This window comes from Aspergillus chevalieri, chromosome 8 (assembly GCF_016861735.1).
Source record: "Aspergillus chevalieri M1 DNA, chromosome 8, nearly complete sequence".
Classification (NCBI taxonomy): Eukaryota; Fungi; Ascomycota; class Eurotiomycetes; order Eurotiales; family Aspergillaceae; genus Aspergillus; species Aspergillus chevalieri.
Genome location: NC_057369.1, coordinates 2121079 through 2141919, shown reverse-complemented (window position 1 = coordinate 2141919; position 20841 = coordinate 2121079). Strand labels below are relative to the sequence as shown.

Here is a 20841-nt window from a genome sequence, read left to right as displayed (position 1 = left end):
CAGAAAAGAAGCTGCGGAGATATTATGCAGTGTGTGGAAAACCGGTTGGTAAGCGCTGGAAAGGCTGTCAAGGTTGCCCGCGGCGGCAAAGGAGCATAGATGTGGGTGAATTCTGAGCGGTTCAGGGATGGCCCGTGGAGGTCTTTGAACTTGACGCTCGCATTCAATCTCTGGTGCAAGTTTGCACTCCTGTTTCTCTTGGGGAGTACATAACGCAGCGTTGAGGCCTTCCAATTTCTGACAGCGCTCCCATATCAAATCCAAATTTTGATTTGCATCCGAGCAGAAGTATAAAATATCAAGGGCCCTACTTCTGGAGCATGCTGATATCCTCCGTGGGAATATTGCCGTACTCGGCTGGGTATCTCATCAAATTCTTCAACCTCACGTCTGCAACCTGGGTCTCGGTCACGCTGTCGGCGCTCGGCTGGTGGATGATGGTCACGGGCCAGTCATTTGTACTGTATTCTCGACTGCGTATTGTTTACCGGAATTTATGGGTGCTTCGCCTGATCAAAGCCATGATTATTATCAACATCTTTATCCTTCGTGTTCCGACCACAGTCTTAGCCTACGTGGCTAACTTCTTCACCTCCTCCCCAGCCTCCATCCAAGGATACAATGTCATGGAGAAGCTGCAATTTCAGCGCCTCTGGTCGACAAAATCAACCAAATCGAGGCTAGGTTGAACGACCATTGTGAACAGTATACCAGGGACACCAAAGACACCAAGGCTTTCCAGAAAGCTTACTCCCAGCCGCCTAACTCGTTTACCCGTGGCACTCGAACAAAACTCTTACAATGAGATCCATGATTATCCATTAAAAGTCTCGGTCGTTCTTTTTGAAAATGATATTTCGAAGCTTGGTGAACGGTACAAAACCATTCGAATGCAGTTTCATCATCAATCTAGCCATTTTCGGTAGGTGCAATATAATCCGGAATACCAGTATTGGTATACCCGATCCTTGCCAAGAGGCCCAAACCCCACCGGCGCTGTTGGGTCCCTTAGCAAGGGACCGGGTACTATTGTTCCAAATGCTGAGAAACTTTAACCAAAAACCACGGAAGCTTTACCCAGCCATCGGCAGCAATACATTCAATACCGACGAAAGATTCGGAGGGACCACCGGGAGCGATATCAAAAGTCTTACGAGAAGAAACAACTTTCTGTGGCTTTCCTGGCCAATTTGATAGCCGGTTTCATCCCAATTCAAGATTTCGTTCGGACAGAATTGATGCTTTTATCACCTCAGCTACTATAACAAACCAGAGAGGAAGAAGCATATCAATCTGGGATTTGATCCCCGCACTATTGGAGCCATTTTTGGCTTATTCCTTCTATGATAGTCCTTGATAACCTTTGCGATCCGTGCTTCGCGAGTTCCGATTTTTTCGGCATCTTGGTGATATAGAAAGTTAGATAGGAAAAGTATGCAATGGTCAAAATTAGCTTTCTGCGGGAATTTAGCTTACTCCGGGACGCATCAAACGGGTTGGCGAGCTTGGCACGACATGGCGAGATCTATCTGTATTCAAAGTCATCAATGTTCTGTCGGCCGAATTGGCGATGTTCCGGGACCACTCACGTAATGGACCGGGTAACCCAGCTTTGTATTTAGATCTCTCTAATTGAGGGGGGCAATGGTTTTGGTATCAGCATTACACTCCGCGATTTTCACGTTCCTGAATTGCAATCTGCTCAAATTTTGTGACCGACAGAACATGGCGTTCGCTCGCAAGCTAGCGATCCTCCCTGGAGGGCTAGGTAGGGATGAGCAATAATCACGGTCATAAGTTGAAGGAAACAGAGTTAACTTTGATTGTGCGTCAGGCGGACTTGGCTCAAGTATTGGTAAGAAGCTGCAAAAGCAAGGTGTGCGCCTTGCTATATTGTATGCTCCTTTCGAGGCTTCGCGTCGCGACCAGCTGCTTGAACAGGGATACGGTGGAGGCTCCAACATCGATGAAATTCGTACCTATGAGTGCGATATCACCTCGCCCGACTCTGTTCGGTCGGCTTTTGATTCCCTAGAGAAGGACATGGTGGTCCCAGACTCCTCGTTTGTGAATGAGAGAGCATTCCCCAGTATTCTTATCAACACCGCTGGATATGTGTCTCTGAGCGATATGGAGATTACTCCTCCCGAGGAGACTATGAAGCATCTAACGACCAATGTCTTCGGGCCGATGCTCTGCTCCCAGGCCTTTGCGCGGCTCTACTTTGCCGCCTCCAAGGATGCTGAGTCTTCGACTAGCGCTCCCGCCCCCCCCCCAGGTCGGATTGTCAACATCTCTTCGCAAGCGGCCCATGCAGCCCTGCACCGACATGGTGCTTACTGTGCCTCGAAGGCTGCACTGTTAGGCCTGACACGCAGCATGGCGTCGGAGTGGGGAGGACGTGGCATCACTTCTAATACCGTCTCGCCCACCGTGGCGTGGACGGTTCTTGGACAGAAGGCGTGGGGAGAAGATTCTGTGAAAGAGGCATTCTTGGCAACCATTCCCACGGGCAAGTTTGCCCTTCCCGAAGAGGTTGCCGATTCTGTCCTCTTCCTTTGTCAGGTATGTGTCTCTATACGATATTGCATTTTAATATGTCAAGTCATACTCACCAATCAAATAGGACTCGAGTAGTATGGTCAATGGCGCGGACATCCGAGTTGATGGTGGCTTTACCATTCGTTGAAAGTCATGAACATGTCATGTCCTTTTTTGAGCAAAGCTTTACTGATAAACAATATTGATTCCTCGACTACCTGAAATGGTGGGGCTTATTTTGTAGGAAATGTTTAAACAGCGAGTCTACTCTTTTTCTTGGCCCCAAATTCATGTGTTGCAGGTGCAAAGAATAAAAGTGTTGTGTTGATAGAAGTCGAGATATTTGGGGATGTGACAGGTCTGGCGACGGTCCGTCAGGATCCAGAGAATTGCTATCATAGGTTCATCCCAATTGACAATACGGCACAAGGGAAACTAGGCCACATGCAGTTACCAAAAGTTTTGAAGAGAAGCAAGCATGAGGATCGGCAGTGGAACGCCTAAACGCCTAGTAACTAGTTGTGTGTGTATCTATTTTACGTCGAGGGTCGGGTATTTCCACGCTTCCAAGGAAGCTGAAAACCCTGGTCCCGGAGCGGGACATACGATGGGCAGATCAGAACTGCCTGCCATCTAGCTAAACCCAGAGTTCACACCACTGCCAATGCAAAAGCAAAGCTTCTGTAAAGACACTCCTCCAGAAGGCTGCCTGTACAGAAGATATCCCAATCAACTGCAGCAACCCAAAGACAACTCTCCCTTTCCCAAAAATCGCAACCAAGCGAAGCACATCAAGCCGTTTCCAAGCAAAAAGCAGCACACCCGGCCAGGATGAGATATCGAATGCTGTGCTGAAAAAGGCCTGGTGTCACGGGCCCGGAATAGTAGATAATAATGAACTGAATTCCTATCTAAACTATTGTAGCCATCGACTAGAATATCGAATCTGGAGAAGAAAGAAGAAGAGGAAATCTATCTAGGTCATGAAGAGGTTTTAAGAGGATTGTTGGCGACATGACTGGATGGTGTTTGTGATGTATCATCCATTGCCGTAGTGTTAAACCGCCATATGAGCTATCATATGTGAGCCGTCACACCTGGCCTGCTCTAGGCCCCCACATCTCAGCCCTATACAAACACTTGTCTGGACTGGGCGCTCCGCTATACACTGCTAGGAGCCCTCCCAGTCTATAAGATCACCCAAGTAGCTGTACTGCACCGGGAAGCAGCCATCCCACCAATGTAATTACTCCTCAATCAAAGACGCCGTGGACTGACAATTAGAGTGCACAAACTAGGCACCCGACATCCCCTACACACGAGTGTGCTGGTAGGCAGAGTAGTATAATAGCATTTTCACTGCAGATTTGATCGGATTGTGGCGTAAGATGGCTACCATGGCCACCAAGAATCAAGAGTCGATGTTTTCCCTTTGTATGCATAGTAGTAGCTGGAATAAAGATCTTTTGAAGCCTTCAGGCTTATTTTATCAGTAGTCCACCCATTTGGAAAGAGCTCAAAGCGCCAGTCCCCTGGAAGGTCACAAAACCATCCTTGAATAATTTTTTTGCTCTTGGAAATCACGCATAGTGGAAGCACCCATCCAGATGCATTAACTGACTCAACTACAGTCACCCACTCACGATTTCCAGGCTATAAAGCCACTCGCCGACCATATACTGAACACGAGTAACCACTTTAGCAGTAGAGATTAGGCCAATTGCAAACCCTGTCCCATCATAACTACATATATCCACTGGTAGGATACTGTTTCCGAATAAAGAATATTGAACGGTGTTAAACCACTCGCGTAAGGTTGTTAGATCCTCATTTTGGGCATGTTGATAATCATAGCGTTCTGAATGTCGTGTACGAATGTCTTCTCGACGTTTAACAAATCTTGATACCCAATTTGGGCCGATTGAAAGGGTAGTAGCAGAACCACGCTTTGCAAGGAAATTGGCCATTTCTCGCACAGTAGCAGGCAGAGGTGCTGCTCCACTTGTATCCATATAGTATCCATTGTGTAAGTGAATTCTCCTCTGTTTCAGTCAATTTATGGCCGCTAGGGCGAGTTTTGGCGCGAAATTGCTGCCCAGTGATGCGGCGTAGTAAGGTTTTTGGTACTTGAAAACGCTCTGCAATTTTACGTACAGATGCAGTAGTGCCATTCTAAATTTCTCCGATGGCTAGTAGGATTCCACCCTTTTGTTCGATAGATTCTCGAGAGAATTGGGAGCGTTTTGGTGGACATGGTCGGTGTTTAGAGAAGGGGGAGTGGTAAAAAGCACGTGTCATTTTGGGCAAGCATCCTCAACATTCTCTCATGCCACGGCCAAAAATAATCAAGCGGGACCAGCCAAAGCATAGACAAGACAAGCCGAGAAGTCTACCAATATTTCCTATTACCCCAAGTCTTGTTGTTGGCGCCTGGGGGCCTGATTCCAGCATCAAGCTCTGCGGGATCTCCCTTTTTGGTCAGGATCTTCTTTGCTGATGGTTCACTTCCAATGTCACTTCCAAAGTTTGCTTTGCAAAGTTTCCTTTACGTCAAACCATAAAAGGAACTAGAACAATGAGCGCAGGTAAGCGTCACATTCTGGTTGCTCTCATGCATATTTTTTGCTTCCCCTTTACATTTGTGATGTGTCGGGGCGCAAGCGCCCTAATATCTGAGATTTCCGTGTGATGCGTCAGATGTGTAGCGGCCACAAAAATCCTCATATAAGCAATGTTCGTGGTGAGTTCAGCCATACAGTGTCATTTGGCTGCATCTCACGATATTGTCCGCTATCGGCGCAACCGCTTGCCGAGAGAATGTCTAACTCGGCTTTCAACTAATGTTTGCAATAGCCTCTTCCACGGGCCGAACGGCTTGGAGTACGGCCGAGTGAGAGTGTTTCGTATCGAGTAAGCTTACGCGAAGAAGAAGAGCACGGTGGGTTTTGCAACGCTAGCATCCTCGACCCCAGGTGCTTCAACGGCAGTGCCATCTTCGGCCTCCCGACCCCGGTGGAGGACCATTCTTTTCAGTAGAAACCCAAAATATGGGGATTCGACGGTCAAGTAAATATGTGGGGCCGGTTTTATGCCATCTATCTCCACACCGGGATCTCTACATTAAATTTTGGAATCACGGAATTACCGAGCTCGGAGAACACTTGGCGAAGTCATTGCCACAGGCAGAGATTAAGTCGGACATGAATGCTTTATTAGAGACGGCATGAACCACTTCTACTGAGAGGTAACTTGTTTTATCCTTTGCTATTGTTCAGTCTGCAATAAATCACCCAGGTTCCAGTGTGGTGTGTTATTGAACCATGTCCGACAAACACTACTTCCCTTCCACAAACGCCAATTCTTTGGTTCCAAGAGCGCTACGAGCTCTTGTCTCGGCAAATAATCACCTGAGTTTGAACTACGCAGAGAGAGTCGTTGGGAATGCGTTCCATGATGACTCAAAGGTGAGCATCATCAGCGGAGGCGGCTCAGGACACGAACCGGCATGGAGTGGCTACGTTGGCGATGGCCTGCTGTCAGCTGTTGCTTGTGGTGATATCTTTGCGTCACCAAGCGCGAAGCAAATCCTGGCTGCGATTCGAATGGCACCATCGAAGAAAGGGACTATATTATTGATCACCAATTACACTGGGGATCGCCTTCACTTCGGTCTTGCGGCCGAGAGAGCTAAGGCCGAAGGTCTGATTGAAAACATCGCCGTTTTACATGCCACGGATGATGTCTCAATCGGAAGAAGTAAAAACAGTCACATGGGTAGGAGAGGGCTACCTGGTCTTGTTTTCAGTAAGCTTCTTATTTGTCCCCTCGTTCTATGGCTGCTGACCAATATGCTGTAGCAATGAAGATCGTCGGGGCAGCAGCCTCGGAAGGTTACTCTTTTGAACAGTGTCTTGCACTGGGACAAGCAGTAAATGGGCACACGGTCACGATCGCCTCGGCTCTTGACCATTGCCATGTACCGGGCAGACACCAAAAATCATCCGTCCCAGACAATGTGGTTGTCGTCGGTGCCGGCATACACAACGAGCCCGGCCAACTTCACGTTTCCCCTGCCCCGTCTGTCGAGGACCTTATCGAGCGGTGTCTCAAGTTTCTTTGCGATGATTCCGATACAGAGCGAGCATTTGTCAAGTTTGAGCCACACAATGAAATTGGTTTACTGGTCAACAACTATGGCGGCCTCTCTGCCCTCGAGTTATCTGCTCTGGCCGATGAGATTCAATATCAGTTAAGCTCACGGTGGAACATCAAACCTTGCAAAGCATTAATTGGTGCATTCGAAACGTCTCTCAACGCGCCGGGTTTCTCAATCTCTCTCTGCAACCTTGCCGCTGCAGCTCGGCAATCGAATGAATCTGTCGCTACCCTGATACGTCACTTTGATTGCACCACGACTGCTGTCTCTTGGCCGAACACCACCCGTCCCTCTCCTTCCCAGCGGAAGGCCACCTTCGATAATCTCGTTGCCAAAGCAAACGGCCAAAATGTCGCATCGCCTCGCATCAAATTCGATCCTTCGCTATTGGAGAAGGCTACAAGGGCCTCGTGTGAAAGAGCCATTGCGGCAGAGCCAAAGTTGACCCAGTGGGACATGGTCATGGGTGATGGAGACTGTGGCGAGGCGGTCCAAGGCCTGGCCGAATCTATTTTGCAGAGTGTCGATAAAGGCTGTACAAGATCTGGCGATCTGCTAGAAGTAATTTGGTCTATTCTGCAGAATGTCGACGACATGGGCGGAACCCTCGGTGCGATTTTTGGAGTTCTTCTTTCCGCCCTTTCTACAGCCCTGAGGAAGAATTCGCTCGAGGAGAAAATAAGTCCTTATACGCCAAACTTCTATTCCACTGCTCTGGCGTCCGCGGTGACGTCCTTGAAGTCACACACAGGAGCAACGGAAGGAGATCGGACTGTCATGGACGTGTTACTCCCCTTCAGCGAGGAGTTTTCGAAAACAAATGACTTTCCGTCAGCCGTGGATGTTGCTGCCAAAAAGGCAGAGCAAACAAAATACCTCAAGGCCAAGTTTGGCCGCGCAACGTATGTTGGGGATGCCTCGAGCCAGCAACTACCAGACGCCGGGGCATGGGCTTTATATGAGATAGTTGCGGGTTTGGCGGACGGGCTTGGGCTTGATCCCAATTAATGCGTCCCCAAGCACGAGTCATCTGACAGCCTCTGGCAATGCAGAGGATTTCCTCTCAAGAGAGGTGGCTAGATCGAAGGGTCAAGGAAGAGATTTGGACACATCACCATAGGCCTTTCGAAAATTTAGAGCAAATTGATATGGGTTTGAATTCTTAGAACAAAAAAAGCCGTAGAAAAGACTATTTATCTATACCCGACCACTATTTTTGAATGTGAGTATGGTCTGATTACATAGGGATTCATGCCTAGTCAAAACCTTGTACCCTGCGTTTCGTGATGGTTGAAGGGCTCTTATAGCACCATAGGGCCTCAAATTAGAAGGCTCCGGGGGGCATGATCGATGATCATATTTCTCAATCGTCATTTCGTAAACTGGCCGGGCCTCTTTAATTCAGCGTGAACCTAGTCATCTTATTTTGTAACTGAAATGTTGCTTCAAAAAGTTGGTGTATGAGCTGATACTTGTTTTTCAACAGGTCTCAATTAAAGACAGACACATATGTCTTTCAACTTTTACTGACAACCAAAGCATGTCCGTGACAACACATCCGGGAGGTCTGAATTTGTTCCACTCCTTCCCCAATCATCCACTCTACAGGATGAAAACATAAGAACCCAACACTTGAACACGGCTTTCTCATGGCCATGATAAATCCTTCTTCTACTGTACCTAATATTCGGTTTTGTACTGTGCTAACAGGAGAATACACCTTGAACTCATGCAAGTCAGTGTCTATGAGGCGATCCACTGTGCCAACGATGTCAGCCGACTGAAGAAAAGACAAAATACTTTTTCAGGCACCCTGGTCACAATATCTCTTACGTACATAGAAGCATACCTCGCTTCCATGGTTGCGCGAATGAGCTGGTCACCGTCGTTTCCTCCCCTAGATGTGTTTCCTGCAAAAGCGCGACTATTCATGCTGCCTGTATGTGAATCTCAATATGACCCTGTCTGAAACTGTACTGACATCAAAGACGGTGGAATTTCACCACACCCGTACGCATTCGATTACTATACACGAACCCGATGACCATGGAGCTTTTTTCCGTCTCTTGGCCGGCATCAATTGCTGGCCCGTGGTCTTGACCACCGGAACATGTGAGTCATGAAATGTCTCGCCGATCTACTAACTAATCACTGCCAGCGGACCATTGACAGCGCACTAGAGTGAAACCCGAGAATCCAGCACCACCGCCAGTTCTCCTCGCGCAAAGCCATGGCCTACACACTATTTCTAGCCCCGTCGCTTCAAACCATGCAGCATGCCCCAGATGAATTACTAGGGCCAACAACAGGAGTTTGGACATCCAACTGCGAAAATTAGTTGCGCAGAAGCTTGACACGTCCATTTTTATGGTAAGACTGAATGATCTATCGAGCTTTCTTCTAGGCCGGATCCGAACATTTTGTGTCAAGTCTTGTGCCCCATAACACGAACACCATTACTGATATTTTCATGCCATTGTAGGAGCAGCCCATCAGCACATATGACCGACATTGCGGTAAATGACCTCTTTCCGCCGGATCAGAGATATAGTAAAAAGATCAAGGTGGCAGGCCCTACGACGCGTCCTCCATTGCGTCTTCCGCCCTCGCCCTCAGCGCCTTCGCACTATGCACGGCGGAGTGTCTGAACTGAAGTGGGGATTCGGGGAATCGGATGTATCGATAATTCGCAATTAGACGAGGTCTTGCATGGAGGAATCTAATAAACTGAAAGAGGACAATGTATTCTCGTTTACAATAGTCGGAGTACTTGAGTACTTGTCTATTGAAAAGGTGCGCACATCCTGGCTATGTCATCGGCTAATGGAACTCGTCTAGTCGGTTCGACGTTATTCCTTATCATGAAACTCTGCCTAGGCTGACCCGAAGCCCTAGATAGCTAGGCCACCACAATCATGCGGGCGATCACCAATGCCCTCGAGACATCTACGAAAATGGGATACCCACATCCATTAGGACATAGATGGTAGAATAAGGACTGCCAGGAGGCAGTTTCAGCACTCCGAAGTCTCACAAGACCCAGATAGCCCCCCAATGGAGCAAGAGTCAACACTACGAATTTTTCACCGCACAGTACGCCAGACAAAACGACAATTCTTGCGCACACAATTGGACAGTCTCACTGATAGCCAGGATGTTTTCAGAGCAAGCAGGTGGAATAGGACAGAGGGATCCTTTCCAATCCCACCTCTCAAGAATGGAAAGACAGTCCACACCATTTATGATGCCAAAGCAAAGCTGTAGATCAAGTATGTACCATGATCAACAGAAGTATGCGATGCGATCAAAATGTCGAATACCTGATCACTAACACCCGCACGACACAGGGTTATTGAAAGTCACCTGCACAACATTGGAAATCCTTTTGCAAATGAATGCACAATATCCAAGCACGGATAAGTGGTTGGCGGGCGGCGCCGGGAGTAGTTATCAATTAAACATTGTATTAAAGCTAGTTGAAGAAGTTATATCGAATCGAACACCTTTCTCTGTCTGTGCAAGACTGCACATCAGTTTGCTCCAGTGGCAGCTCCTACAGCTGCATCTCCCACGTTGGCCACATCCTGAACCGCATTGGATACGAGGCTGCCATTTCCCCGGTTTTTCAGATCAGAGATCAATCTCACGGTGCGGCATCTTTTATAGCGGTCCTTCTCGACCTTCACTTTCTTGCCATGTTGCTTTTGCTGCTTGTGCTGCTTCTTCGCACCCGCCCTTCCCCTACTCTTCGCCTCCCCCTCCCCATCAAACTCGAATTGGTGTTTCTTCCCATGGCGCTTGCGTCCTTTCTTGGTTAGGTGCTTGAGGCCGAGTTTGTCGAAGTCACTTCTGTATTCTCTATTTGACTCCCATGCATCAATTAATACCCCTGCATCAATCCAGTGAGCATTTCCAGCATTTTCAACAGTCCGGGCTGATCCTTCCTCCGTCACCAGGTACCGGGTTGCATAAAGTTGAAGTCCACTGTGAGGGATTTGGCATACTGTAGGGTACCAAACCCACTCTTTGACCGCTTCATCTGGATGAAGACGTGTGGTGTTCAGTGCTATGGCGAAGGTTTCAGTGCCGTTCTCCGTCTTGATAGCCTTGAATGACCTGTAGCGTTCAATCAGTTACAAAGGCGGTTACATACAACCAGAACGTGTAACTTACGCAGCTTCAAGACCCTTGGGCATTTTTTCGCTGGGAGAGACACCTAGCTCAACCATATTAATGTCGGGATCTTCCCTCAGGCGAGAAGCGTTAAAATGCAAGACCCGGCCAAAAACATCGTAATTGAACTGTTCTTTGGTGACATCGATAGAACCCCAGGGTGCACTAATATCGTGGTCGTATTGGCTGTCGGTTGCGTATATGAAACCGTCGGTTCCGGAAACGAGTGTAGTCTTCAACTCAGAATCTTGAATCACTCGGAATCCATGGGTCTCAGGCATCTTCCGCACCTCACCCTTTTCATTCTTCTGTTTGACAGCATGTGCATACTTGACTCCGGTCTCGATCCGGTCCGGATCTGTGACAGTCCTATTTTGGTCCGTGGCAAGCATGTCGTTAAAAAAACTACTAACCTCTCTTCCAAGATGCGTATTAAACACACCCCCCTTGAGGAGCTGGAACTCCTCCACTTTATCAGGATCCCAGCCGTCTGAGCTTCAATAATGTCAGAACATTTGTAGTCCTCAATTGGGGTGAGATACCTTACCTGAGACAGCCGAGACCTTTATCAGCGAAGACTGAAGTTAGTTCCGGAAATTCAAACTCCCTCTTGCCTTTCTGCTCGAAAGCCTTGTCTAAGAGTTGAGCGTAGACTCGGTTTTTGGCACCAATCCGTAGTTCCACACCATTATCACATTTTTTCCCTTGACCGTTGGAGTATTCGGCTGTGAAGTAGGCGGAAGGCGCAGTGTAAATTCCCGCAGATAGCTTAAAGGTGCTACTGAGAACATCAAGTGCCATCTCGATTCCCACTTGTAGTGCCATATCACCAGTAGCGACAATATTCCCATTAGCATCGAAAACCCATTCGAATTTTGGCTCCCAACCGTATGCAACATTGTTGTCGGGGTTTAGAGCATCGAAAGTCACATTTCCCGTCGATACTGTGAACCGAGGACCAACCTCGATATTGACTTTTGAGTCAACGTAAGCGCTGATCTGGGGCTCTACCACCAGCTGTGGTCCGATAGTGAGCAAGGTTGGAATAGACCAGGGGCCGAGAGGAATAGGTTTTATCGGTGCTGAAGCTGTAGTGCGGAATCCTTTCTTGGATTTCTTCCCGTCGGGACCAGGCACATCATGTCCCTCAGGTAGAGCTCTTCCCTGAGGAGTGATGCCAAAGACTGCTTCAATAACAAATGGTTCGGCATTGATCAGTGATATCTGAGCCTTCGAGAGACCCGTGGCAATGCTGAAAGCCAGCTTTCCTTCGAATTGGAAGTGTCCCTGTGTTCCACAATGGGCACAATTAACAGCTATGGAGCCGCCTTGCTTTGCGTATATAAGATCAGCAACCCTGTTGATGACCTCTATCTCACTAAGACCTTTGGCGACTGCGGCTTCGATGCTGGTCCCAATGGCAAACGCGCTGGGGATATAAAACTTGAAGGGGAAGTCCACATGATATTCTTGGTCGAAAGGGACACCGAAGGGAACAAGCAATAATTTCACGGCAGTTGCCGCATACTGGATCATTACCGAGGCACAGACCTTGATAACCGCAATCTGGACCTCGATCGAAGTTCGAATTAACTGGAGCACATATAACTGTCAGCATACACTGGCCAATGTAGTCAAAGTGACCGTGACTTACACCTATCAATGCTTCAAAAGCATCTACAAGCCAGGAGAATAAGCCTCGCTTGACAAGATCGCCTTCATAGTCCATGAATCCACCCCCTTGTGTTCCTGAATCTGGTATATCCGTATCGACCTGTACCACCGGACCAAAGAATTCATGAAGTGCGCTCGCGTTCTTTGTGAGGTCGACAACTTCATCACCACCCGATCCATCCATGACTATCTGCTCTGGCTTAGAAACCCGGGCATGTCCCTTCACACGCTCACGCTTCACCAAATGTGGAGAAGTGTACGTTCCCCAGGAGAGCTCGCCACCGTGGAGTGCTTCCTTTTCATCAAGAAAGGTCGTAGAAACTGTCACGCAGTCATCCTGCCAGGTGGGCTTGGACGCACGGAAGAAGGAACGTGATTCACCATGGAGATGACCGCAGTTGATGTGGTAGGTTGCCAGGTTAAATTCATCCGAGGAGATCTCTTTCCATGACTTTTTTACTGTGTCTCGTGCCTCGGGAGTTTTGAAGCACACTTTTATATGGTCACTGGTGCAGGAGACGTCTTCAATATGACTGGAATGATCCAAAATAACGGTATGGTGGGAGAAAATTGCTTCCATATGCGCATGTTTAGAACCATGTAGGGCCGCTGAGAACCAGTTAGCTGATACCAGGTCAGGGGTAGAGAGATTGGTCAAGGCTCACGTCGATGTCCTTCTTGGCTGTAGTGCATGCTCTTGGTTATTTCGGGAACCAAGTGGTGAAGATCGGTATGATCATGCTCGGGATGAAGGGCGGGATACATGACGACTCCATCTTTCGCAAACGCGGGGGGTATCTGAAGGAGTCCTTCATGGGCTGCATGACGGCCGAACGCAGACACCGTGGTGCCCAGGAAGGCCACTGAAGCCAGCGAGGGCACAAGGTCGGTTAACCGCATGGTTGCTGGGCTCTGAAATTGCGATTGGGATATTCAAAGATGATATCGGACAGAGCTGGCACATCTTATATAACATTTCCGGCAGGAATCTTAATTGAAGAACTACACTCCATACTGTAACGAAACCCAACATGTTGCCTCCCCTTCGCGCCCCCTCCCCTTTTTTTCCCTTCTCTTTTCTTTTTCTCTACAAGGGTGCTGTATCAAACTCGGATCACAGTTTTCTTGTCACTAATGTTTAGGGCTGATCCACGAGTTCTCAATGTAGATCTCAGTTACCGACGTCAGATCAAACGACAAGTTAAGGTATTGATTGCTGCGGCCCGAGTCCTCCAGTCCGAGGGCTGTACTCCGTAGAAATAGTCTGAATTAGATCGTGCAGATCCTCCTATGGACACTGTTATTGAAGCATTTTCGCAAAAGAGGTGTGAAATAGTAGTACAGACTAAAGTTCGACTTCAAACCGCAATTTTACATGCGCTGATCATGTTGCTGGCCCATTCAGCTTATGTGACTCGGACGTTCCCGCTAACTAACTACGCACAATAGATTGATCTTTCAGCTCGGTGGTGGCTGTAGAATCTGCAGATCAGGAATCGAAATGGAGATCAGACTAGTTACAAGCTTAAGGTACTGATAACTTAATGTGATTGTATGGCAATCTATTGAATCGTCTACTCCTTCATTAATGTGGGTGGACGCTTGTTTGTGGCCTCTTCAGCTCTGAAATATTTGCCATGTGAATTTTTCAGCTGAGATGCAATCTTGGTGCTCAGTGCGCATTGGCCCTTCGGACCCCCGAGTCGACTAATACCAATAGGGAAAGAGACTCACGGTCCCGGGAGAAGGATGAGGAGGGAGTTTCTATGCGGCTCCCCTATTCTCGAAAAGGAACAGGTGTTCGCCATAACAAAGGAAGCGGGCTTATGGTGTAGGTGATTGGTTGGTGAACTAGGTATGGGATAATAAATACCATATCTGTGCCTAATTCCTTTGTAAGGGCATCATTGATACCAACACCGGCAATCTGTACATCTCGAGTCGCATTTTGAACAAAGATGATGAGGCCAGTACTGGATGCACAGTCCAATATTTTCACCTACCACATTCTCCCTTGGTTATGGTCTAGGGTTTGCTGTCCTGAGATGTCCCATCACTCGTGTGATACTCTGATGTCTCGGACGCTTCAGGGGCAGAAAAAAGAGAAAAATCCCACGCCAGATTAAGTTCCCGCTATACGGATGCTCCATGGTGATGGTACGCAATTCTGACAGTAATGGTTCGAGAGCCGAGCTGAACATGGAAAGATTATTGCTGTGGCTATCGCAATCTTAACTTGGCATGCTCCGTACTGGACTCCCCACAGGAGATTGAAGCTGTTCCAGTCTAGTTACCCGGCCTGCTGTTTTCGTTTTGCTCTCCTGCATTACTGGTCTTGTGGAATAGTGGACTTCTTTCAGTGATAGCGACATATGTATGATCTGGGAGTCATAGAATTTGGCGGGGGTTCTTGGAGGGAAGAAAGAAAGCAAATCAAAAAAGATCATTTAGCGTATGCAAAATTTTCATTTCCTGGCGCGCTTTCGCGCCAAACATACACATGTATACTCTCTAGTTCATTTACCCAGTTAAATACACAATTTAAAGAGCTCAAGTTGCCTAATTTGCCCAATCTGAAACCATTTAAAAATCTGATACTGATATCCTCTATCAGCCATGCCACCCAAGCGAGCCTCCCGAACACCGCAGCCAGTCCTCTAATGCGTATATGATCTTCGGAAAATGTATATTCCTCGCATTCCCCCCCCCCCCCCCTCCGGAGGAAGGCTATCAAGGGAGGAAAAATACAAAGGGTATATGTTCCTCGTGCTGCTGCCGCCAAGGCTGCAGCCATACGTCAAAGAGCAGCTGCCGCTCGAGCTGCACGTGCAAATCAAGAAGCCGATGCGTCTCCTGGACCACCGCAAACACGTTTAAGAACTCTGAATAGACGCTCTACAGCCCCCAGACACGCCGTTCAGCTACTCCTGGAAAAAGAGTGCAGTTTGCACTGCAAAATACGCAGCCGAAGCCATCATCTGCAGCCAAATCCAACGCGTCATCTAAAAGGAATCCTTGAGCCGTAGAGCTGCCTCTACGAGTACTGAGCCTGAAACCACTGAAGAAGATGAGGCATCAGGGGCCTCATATGATGAAGAGGAAGTATATGAAGAAGGGGTGAATGAGGAGCATGATGAGAATGGTCCAGAAGACGAAGAAAGTGGACAAATGGATGATGAGGGGAGTGCTGATGAGGATGACAATCTACCCTCCATAGATGACCGGGACATTGATACTGAAGAGGAGGCCTCTGCCCGGGCGCTCTATGATGCCAAAGAGAAGTATAGAGAGCTTATTGGACGACGTGTTCTAGATGAAGCCCGGCGCCGCTATCCAGAAGGCATACAACGGCAGCCTCGAGAAGTTGAGACTTCAGATTTGGAAGCAGCATTAGAGCATGCCATGAGAGCTGCAGACTATCCTGTAGACATCATCCTGAATATTCGCATCAACAAGAAGCCATATGTGAAGAAGAGCTTGCCTAATAGCCAGCGCCGTTCCTTCAATATGGAGGATGTTTAAAAGGCCTTTCTAAGTGCCATTGCTCCAACGGTTGGAGAGGAAGAGTATCAAATCATGGCTCGGAGAGTTACCGTCAAACACTCTCCTGAGCGTGGTGGCACCATCCACCATGATTTTGATGATTTTGACACTGCTAACGGCAGCCATATACTATCAATTATAGATAAACACCATAGTCGCCATCGGACAGGCATGATTGAAGCCCATTTTGATATAAATGTCCAGTGTGATGCCATCTTACCAACACCGAAGCGTTCACGGCAGCCAGAACCCCCTTCTTCAGACATACCGAGCTCCCTCCCCCTTCCTTCCCACCAAAGAAGCGCCAAAATCGATCGAGTCGCCTGCAAGAGCAGCATAGTACTTGGCTTGATACCATTCGTGTTGCTGGCAACTTTCAACGCCAGTTGATGGACCGTTGGCGTTGTCACGATCCAAATTGCACAAACAAGGATAACTACTGCTTTCCTGATCCAACCGAGCGTACAAAGCCTTTAATATCACTGCTGTGCAGCATGAAGCATGGGCAAATGCTATACCAAATGGTGAAGCGACTATTCAAAATCCTCCGGTCAAAATGCTTCGCTATTGGGAGGAGCATCAGGGTGCTATAAATAGACAGTCCCGCCAACCAGCTCGCCAAACTTTTATCCAACTTCCTTGAGTGCAGTGCTTATCATATTATTTGCAGCAAGGGCCACATCTACTACATGTCCAACACCCTGTTTGGCATTGGCCTCATGCTCAATCCTTGCCAGACCCTTGTCAACAAGCTGTCCCATCTGAGATCGTCGCATCTCTGTATCTTTCCGCTCAATCATGTTTTGCTCAATGTTGGATACTGGGAAAGTGGTACATGTCGCAGCAAGTTCACAAGACAGCACCTTTTCATAAGCTTCCACCAGCGCAGGCTGGTCTTCTCTGAAGCTGTCATAAGCTCTATCCCAGAGTAAGTTCGGCTTAATTGAGGTGGCCGATTTATTTGGAATTGGATGCACCCGGTCATGATCATGGGCGGAGGATGTTGTTGAATCATGCTCTGTTGTAGACAGTTGAGTCAAGTCCGTCTTCCTAGATGGTGCAACGGGGTCAACGCGATAATCATCTGGCCTTGGGTGCTTATGAAAGTGACGGATGTTTGATAGTGACAACCATTTCTTCCCAGCCATGATGCCTGGGATGACAGATGAAAGATTGCTGAGGAAAATATGAAAAGGAAAGGAGACACCAAACAACTTTTCAGCCCGTCAGATGGCGACTATTGCGCGGGGTAGCGCTTTTACTGATGACCAGCCAATAGATGGAAGAACACACCATTTGCTGATTGGGCTCACCGAAGTTGATCTTATCTTCATCTGGGAAGATTTAGTCATCGTCGTTCTCATGGGGACTTAGTTAACTAATAGCTACATTACGACAAAATACATCTTCCGCAAGCGAAATCCATGGTATCCTTTTAGAATTTAAGTGTAGTAAATATGCTTCACTTTACTGTATCATTGAACAAGTGTGAGGGTGGTAGTGTAAACATCTGAACCAGCCTTGTTTCATGATCGCCCGCCCACCTTTGGTTACTCCCGGAATCTCTCCCGATCCCGAAAGTTTTATTGTATGGTACCAAATTAATATACAACAACAAGCCCTGTAATCTTACAAAGGAGTGGAATACCATGAAAACAGGATGATATAACTAGAGGATAACCATATATGGACTAGCATGTTTCACGATAGGGTCTTGGAAACAAACCAAGAGTGTCTGGGGGCAAGCTGATTTCGGGAACTACTGTAAAAGAGTGCTATCTATGGCACCGGAGACAATTCGTCGTGGAACCGCGTAACTGGTCCCTGGAATAGCGTCGCGCGCAGAAACTATCTCTACACCAAGGCCTGATGGAGGTGCCTCCGGTTATTCGACACCCTCTACTATGTATTTTGACACTTCCCAGATAGGGGAGTATCTGGCCCTCCAGGGTTAAGAGCTACCATGCTCAACCAAGTAGTCAAGGCAAAGAGACTAGTCAGCAACCAGTCAAGACAGTCACAAATAACGCCAGTCGCGACTAGGTCAAATCAGACGATCATCCACTTGTTGCAATCTTGTATATTTGGCCAAGGGGGTGTGCTTGAGCAGAAACGAATTCAGAAGGTTCTTGAGGCGGAATTTTATCTTCTGATTCTGATAAAGGATCCTTGCGGAATGCTACAACCCCTGTTGGGTGAATGGGACAAGAATACGTTGCTCGACTTGCACCCACTTGGACTTCCAGTCCTCTGGAAAGGTATACAGGGAGCCGTGAATTACCTTCGCATCCTAGATGTAGATGTAGATGAGACAAGCCGGTTTCTTGATCCCGTTGCGAAGCGTATCGGACAGGTATTACTCTACATTAACTATGAGGAGCTCTGTAAGCGCCCGAAAGAATACTGCCCTCCTTCCACATCAAAGCCGACTGTGACCCACGTTCTTAACTGTATCCTTGATGCCTACACTGATGATCCTCATATATCAATGTCACCGCAATCTCGCCGTGATAAGATATCTGGTTATCATGTACGAGGAGGCAGATGGTGGTGGAGGCTTGCAGGGACCTTGGGAGTTGGCATGCTGTTGATTGCCGACAGTTCCCTGATGAGTATCATGTGTGTTTCCCAACTAGCTTACTGTGTGGCCCAATTGACCCAGATATCTAGGTGTAATAATTCGTTCACTATCAACCAGATCAATGTTCTCGCCACTTTCGCCTTGAATACTCGATCAGGCACCATTCGCATCTTCCGTGCGTTGGAGCTGATGGTCAAACCCCTCATGTTTGGACGGATTACAGATGATCTCCGCCAGGCAATTTTAGATGATGAACTCGGCCTCCTAGGAAGACATGAATTGGCACGTGTCTATGATGAAGATGAGACGGCGGTGGCGTGTCAGCGGATTGAAAATTCATGGACAGCGGTTGATGCTGAATCCTATGCGAGGGAGAAAATGACTGAATTCCTTGCTAGCATGCCGGCAATGTAGTACACTTGGATGCAAAAGCAGTAGCACCTTTAAGGGTTGATTTTTTTTTTCTCTCAAACCCAATGCCAACACAAGTATCGATTTTGGAAACAGCTGAAATAGCAAAATTCTCCATGATTACATTAAATAGTCATCATATAGGGAAGCGGTATCCTGCAAATCGCCTAAGACAAGAGATCAGGGCGTGAATTTACTACCACGACCTCCCTGACTGTATCATTGAAATACAAGCCCCATACAGTGTGCTATTTTTTTAACGGCTAACAGCTTGATTTAATCATTGTAAGACACTTTAAATGTCCGGAGAATGGTCAGGCAGGGTAAAATATGTTTCACGCCCACTCTCTTTTCTTCATCTTGTCCCGTCACATTCGTCCAAGTATAACTCTTACATGACCGAGAACTTCTGCTGCTACTGTGGAGAACAATCCTGGTAGGCTAACATGATCCTCATTTTCATTTTCCCATGGGCCCTGCTCTCCACTGCCATCCCTATTCGTCATCAGTGTCTGTCCTCAGCCAGCGGTCCCCATCCAAGCTGATGCAACCCTCCTAGGGCTATGATAAAGTAGCGAGTAACTCTTAATAATTGGGAAGCAGAAAGAGAAACTGGGAAAGACTCTGTTTCAGTCCTAAATGCCTTCTGGCAGCTATTTTTTGGGGAGAAAAATTTGAGAAAGTTCTGCAACAAAAACTGCCCGTCACAATCAGGTGAAAGCTGTCGACATTGCCCTTGTTGCTTTATTAAATGATTGCACCTAGCTCATCTGACATTATTCTACTACTAGATAGCCTAATTTAATGATGTTGGTGGCTGTAAAGCTTCAAAAATGTTGTGGTTGCGGAAAAAGCGCGCCGCTCGCCCGTGGAATACGTTAAGTGAGAAAGATAGATTGTATGATAAGCGTTGACAGTGTGACGGTTTGATGCCTCAGTCACTGATATATACAAATAACGCCATCTGAGCTAACAGACGAAAACACTTAGAGCGCAATCACACATATAAATCCCTTTTCCTGTAGGTAGATTGCTTTCCTTCTTTTCTTCCCCAGATTCGATGTTCTCGTCGATGGCTACAATAGTCTAGATAGGAATTCAGTTCGTTGTTATCTACTATTCCGAGCCTGACAGACAGGATGGGAACAGAGAAAAGTACTCACTAGTGACTAAGGGTTTTTTATGCAGGAAAACTGTGTAAACTTGGGTAGAAACGTAGCCTTGGGTATGGGTATGAGTCCTGTACCCAAATGGGTACCCATGTCCAGGTCTAGAGCTTGCTCAAGGCTCCCAGAAACACAACCGACTATTCTGTGAGCTAGGCTGAGATCCACAGGTGATTGAAAGCTCCCATGACCAACCCTCAAACCAGGGTTTAGTTACGGAACAATGGGAGTATAGATACTATCTTCAATGATCTCTAGTTTTATTTCTTAAAGGCTTAGTGTACTGGAGTTGACTGCATAAACGCCTCGTCAATAGTATTTTTTTAATAGACTTTTCATGTTCACTTCCAGATACAAGTCTCTGAGTCTATCTTCTCATTTACCGACTCGCCTGTGACTCTAAGGGTATTGCCCTGCTTGTCACGGCCTCAGTCTAGTAGATAAAAGAGATAGTATTCTCAATCTAAACGAGGTAACCATAAGGCGAGAATATCAGCCCTGTAAAGGAGAGAGAAGAAGCCACAGGGTAAGACAAAGGAAACCAAGTGAATTCATCTGATTGCTTGATAGTTGAGAAGTTGGCTACAGCTAACAAA

The 20841-nt window shown here is 47.4% G+C and overlaps 6 protein-coding genes across 6 annotated transcripts; 4 read left to right on the top strand and 2 right to left on the bottom strand.

Annotated features, from left to right (window-relative positions):
• Window positions 1–1725: 1725 nt before the first annotated feature.
• Window positions 1726–2689, top strand: ACHE_80737A (uncharacterized protein; the record flags this gene model as incomplete). Its single annotated transcript, XM_043284140.1, has 3 exons — window positions 1726–1768; window positions 1835–2565; window positions 2627–2689. 3 exons carry the CDS (start codon window positions 1726–1728, stop codon window positions 2687–2689), a joined length of 837 nt encoding a protein of 278 aa, XP_043141350.1.
• A 3172-nt stretch (window positions 2690–5861) lies between these two features.
• ACHE_80736A (uncharacterized protein) lies at window positions 5862–7705 on the top strand (the record flags this gene model as incomplete). The annotated part of the gene is made up of 2 exons (XM_043284139.1): window positions 5862–6345; window positions 6399–7705. 2 exons carry the CDS (start codon window positions 5862–5864, stop codon window positions 7703–7705), a joined length of 1791 nt encoding a protein of 596 aa, XP_043141349.1.
• Window positions 7706–10227: 2522 nt separating this feature from the next.
• ACHE_80735S (uncharacterized protein) lies at window positions 10228–13444 on the bottom strand (the record flags this gene model as incomplete). The annotated part of the gene is made up of 5 exons (XM_043284138.1): window positions 10228–10813; window positions 10871–11365; window positions 11418–12463; window positions 12525–13153; window positions 13210–13444. The coding sequence occupies 5 exons, from the start codon at window positions 13442–13444 to the stop codon at window positions 10228–10230; spliced, it is 2991 nt and encodes a 996-aa protein (XP_043141348.1).
• A 2268-nt stretch (window positions 13445–15712) lies between these two features.
• Window positions 15713–16066, top strand: ACHE_80734A (uncharacterized protein; the record flags this gene model as incomplete). The annotated part of the gene is made up of 1 exon (XM_043284137.1): window positions 15713–16066. The coding sequence occupies one exon, from the start codon at window positions 15713–15715 to the stop codon at window positions 16064–16066; it is 354 nt and encodes a 117-aa protein (XP_043141347.1).
• A 647-nt stretch (window positions 16067–16713) lies between these two features.
• ACHE_80733S (uncharacterized protein) lies at window positions 16714–17235 on the bottom strand (the record flags this gene model as incomplete). The annotated part of the gene is made up of 1 exon (XM_043284136.1): window positions 16714–17235. One exon carries the CDS (start codon window positions 17233–17235, stop codon window positions 16714–16716), a length of 522 nt encoding a protein of 173 aa, XP_043141346.1.
• An 815-nt stretch (window positions 17236–18050) lies between these two features.
• On the top strand, window positions 18051–19082 carry ACHE_80732A (uncharacterized protein; the record flags this gene model as incomplete). The annotated part of the gene is made up of 1 exon (XM_043284135.1): window positions 18051–19082. The coding sequence occupies one exon, from the start codon at window positions 18051–18053 to the stop codon at window positions 19080–19082; it is 1032 nt and encodes a 343-aa protein (XP_043141345.1).
• Window positions 19083–20841: the final 1759 nt, after the last annotated feature.